The sequence below is a fragment of the Sinocyclocheilus rhinocerous genome, unplaced genomic scaffold, assembly GCF_001515625.1.
Source record: "Sinocyclocheilus rhinocerous isolate Xijiao unplaced genomic scaffold, SAMN03320098_v1.1 scaffold1, whole genome shotgun sequence".
Classification (NCBI taxonomy): Eukaryota; Metazoa; Chordata; class Actinopteri; order Cypriniformes; family Cyprinidae; genus Sinocyclocheilus; species Sinocyclocheilus rhinocerous.
The window spans coordinates 18,209-21,573 of record NW_015638974.1 but is presented as its reverse complement, the minus strand read 5'-3'; the positions used below and the strand labels follow the sequence as shown (position 1 = coordinate 21,573).

General features: G+C 38.9%; 1 protein-coding gene across 1 annotated transcript in view; it reads right to left on the bottom strand.

Annotated features, from left to right (window-relative positions):
• The window catches only part of fbxo10 (F-box protein 10), an 11,902-nt gene that overhangs the window by 5,891 nt on the left and 2,646 nt on the right, over window positions 1-3,365 (bottom strand). The window contains exons 3-4 of the mRNA XM_016565774.1: window positions 1,689-2,504; window positions 311-460 (exon numbers count right to left, since the gene is read on the bottom strand). Coding sequence (XP_016421260.1) covers window positions 311-460; window positions 1,689-2,504 — 966 coding nt within the window. The remainder of the gene's footprint in view (window positions 1-310; window positions 461-1,688; window positions 2,505-3,365) is intronic.

The window sequence follows — 3,365 nt, the reverse complement described above, 5'->3', positions numbered from 1 at the left end:
TTCTATTGTGTGTGTATATATATATATATATATATATATATATATATATACAATTCTCATTATTAACTAACTAACTCCAACTTTTGCCTCAATAAACTCCTGATTTGCTACGTATTAATAGTTAGTAAGGTAGTTGCTAAGTTTAGGTATGGTCAAAGTCCTATTCTATAGTCTTTGGTATGGTGTAGGATTAAGGGATCTAAAATGTGGTCATGCAGAATAAGGCATTAATATGTGCTTTATAAGTACTAATAAACAGCCAATATGCTATTTTTTTTCTTCTGTGCAGAATACTAAACGAAATGTGTACCAGTATGATAGGATTAGCCCCTTTGCGGATGTCTAGTCCCGCTTCTCCATTGGAATGAATGTTGTTCTCAGCAATGAGACCTTGAGCAGAGAGTCGCAGGAACACACCAGACGCCTTGCACCCACACACTTCATTACGCAACATCACCATCTAAACAGAAAAAAGATGCCCAGTATATCAAACAGAGACATGAGAAGAAGATAAAAGAGAGAGGATGATCAGAAACATCTGCAATCATAGAAAACATTTCATGACATTGTGTTATTATTCTGCTGTGTGTAATTTTTGTGCTACCAGCTGCATTAAATGGAATTAAAAAATGACATGATAATAGGATGTTGTGGGTAATAGTCAGGGTGTTGCTAGCTACGCAGTTACTAAAGTGTTTTTAGTGGTTCATGTGTTTTACTATGCAGTTGCTAGGGTGTTCAAAGTGGTTGCTTACTGGCGCAAGCCAAAAGAGCCCACTCTTTTTCTACGTATATGTGGGGCAGAGCTATCAAAATAGGGGCAAGACCCTTTTGGGGTAGGGGCGTGTTTGTTTTGGTGATTTCAAATATCAACATTGGCTACCAGAAATCACTTACTCTGCCTTTAAGTGAAAATTCTAATTCTGATCGCTTCTCAACAACCTACAAAATTTGAGATACCATTCATATCTGCAGTACAAACTGTGCGGGAGAAGTTATGTATTACAACTTTGGTTTATGAGTTGCTCAAATCCAGATTAGACTGGCAATTATGAGCTTGGGGTGCACAATATTTAAACTCTGGCTGATGCCAATAAGCCAAAAATTATTTTCATGTTATGGCCAATAACAGGTTAATGGCCAATGTTAAAATTCTATACTATTTTGTCTAGTACATTAAAATTAAAAAACTAAAATCAAAAAAATGTATCATTTTAAATGCTACAACTGAATTAGTACAGTATGGAAATGAGTATTCATTTTGACATTTGCTAAAGATTACATTAAACAGTGTTAGGTTAAGGTTAAAAATAAATTTATATTTTTGTATTGTGTAATTTTTTAAAGATTAACTTCCAGCGAGTGCTAGATGGTGGAAAAGGTAATATGATAGTAAAAAAAAAAAGTGGAAATAAGCATGCATAATTAAATACACAATATAAACCAAAACTACTGGCTGACTGATACTGATATATTGTGCATCTCTATTATGAGCAATAGTAAATAGCGAAAAGTGTTTCCCAAACACTTTGCTGCAGAGCTGCAGTATTTTTACATTTCGGGGACAGCAGCCAACTAAAGTCTTACTTATAGTTGTCTCTGCACATTAAACTTGTAAATGGTATTTTAACGTGGACAAAATCACACACATCAGCTTTAAAGGGTATTAAGATGCAGGTTTTACTCACTTTGGCATTCTGGATGCAGCGCACTGCATAGTTGAGTCCCCTGAACACATTGGCCTCCAGTCGAGCTTGACCGTGATTGCACAGGTGAACACCACCTTTTCCATCACGCAGCAGACAGCGCCACAGCAGACAGCCTTGAACCGATGCAGCCAAATCCCGCGCCTCTGCATCCCTCTGTAGCTCTGCAGACAGACTCAACAGCGCAGGAAATGCAGAAGAATCGGGCATATCCGCTTTGGAGAGATGCGCTAGTCCGTGTTGGTCATATGAAAGTTTTAAGCCTGTGCTTTTCTCGCCATCTTGCTCGTCACCTTCCTCACTTGACTCACTCGATGTTTCCATGCCATCCTCCTCAATCATTGTACCATCCTGACCTGGAAGGAGGATGTCTCCACCTTTCTGTTTTGCCCAGTTTGTTTCCAAATCTACTTCCTGTTTACTCCAGTCCTCCATTGTGTTTACTCCTTCCAAGGGAGTGTTTCCATGACTACCAGCACCCATACTGTCTTTTCCACTCGGAGTTGATATTTCAGTTGACCCATTACTAGTCATCATGGTGAAGGTCTTGGCCAAGGCGACCAGGTGTTTGAAGGCCCAGTTGCGTTCAGAGACCGGAGCACCTTCCACAGTGACAGAGGCAGAATCTCCCCCTGAGAATTCACAACTGTCCATTAAACTGATGGCCACCCCCAGGAAATGGGCTGAGCTGCCCTGAGCGAAGGAGCAAAAACGAGCCTGACACGTCCCTGGACCCCGGATGTGAATCTGACATCCCTCAAAGTTACAGTTGTCCAACTGGACATGACCAGAAGACGTCTAACAAAGAGAGAAAATATTTCAGCACTATAGAAAAACTGACAGTGTCTCAGTAAGAATCCGATTATGTTGATACCATTTAAAATTGCTTCAATAACAATTTACTGACACTATTTTCTGTATAAAGAATGTTACAGAGTAGCAAGAACACATGGAGCTAATATTATTCAAGCATCAGTTAAAAGAGATGATGAGAAACAATATGTTTAATGTTGGAAAACCATGTCCTACATGGGGAGGGAGGGATGAAGAGATATACAGAGCCAGAATGACAGAGATAGATAGATAGATAGATAGATAGATAGATAGACCCTTCGCAAAGACCCACCCCCCTTCGTTACCATTGCCACGACCGACAAGCCATGGCACTCTCACGATACACATGTTCTCACGCAGTGAAAAATACATCGCGGGGCAAAGAGGAAACTGACAACACGCCAACAGACAAGACGGAGCAGGTTACTTTAGGTATAAAACAAAGTCTCAGCTATCAAATCTTGTAATTTTTTAAGAAATTCAAACAATAAATACCGTTTTGTGTATCTTTAACGTGTCGTGACAGATTGCTATAGTGCAGTTCAAGTGGCATGTTGTGAACCGATCATTTCTTCCTCTTTACTAGTTATAGCACGAAATAAACATGAGTGAACATCAGAAGTAGTGGTCGACCAATATGGGTTTTTTGACAGCCGATGCCGATGCCGATATCTTGGAAAGCAGGGTGGCCGATGGCCGATATAATTTTATTTATTTTAATTCATATTTAAGAAATTTGAAATAATTTGAAAATGGATTAAAAATAATTGTGTAAAATAAACATACTTATACTTTAGAAGACAAAGCATTTTTCACAAATAAATA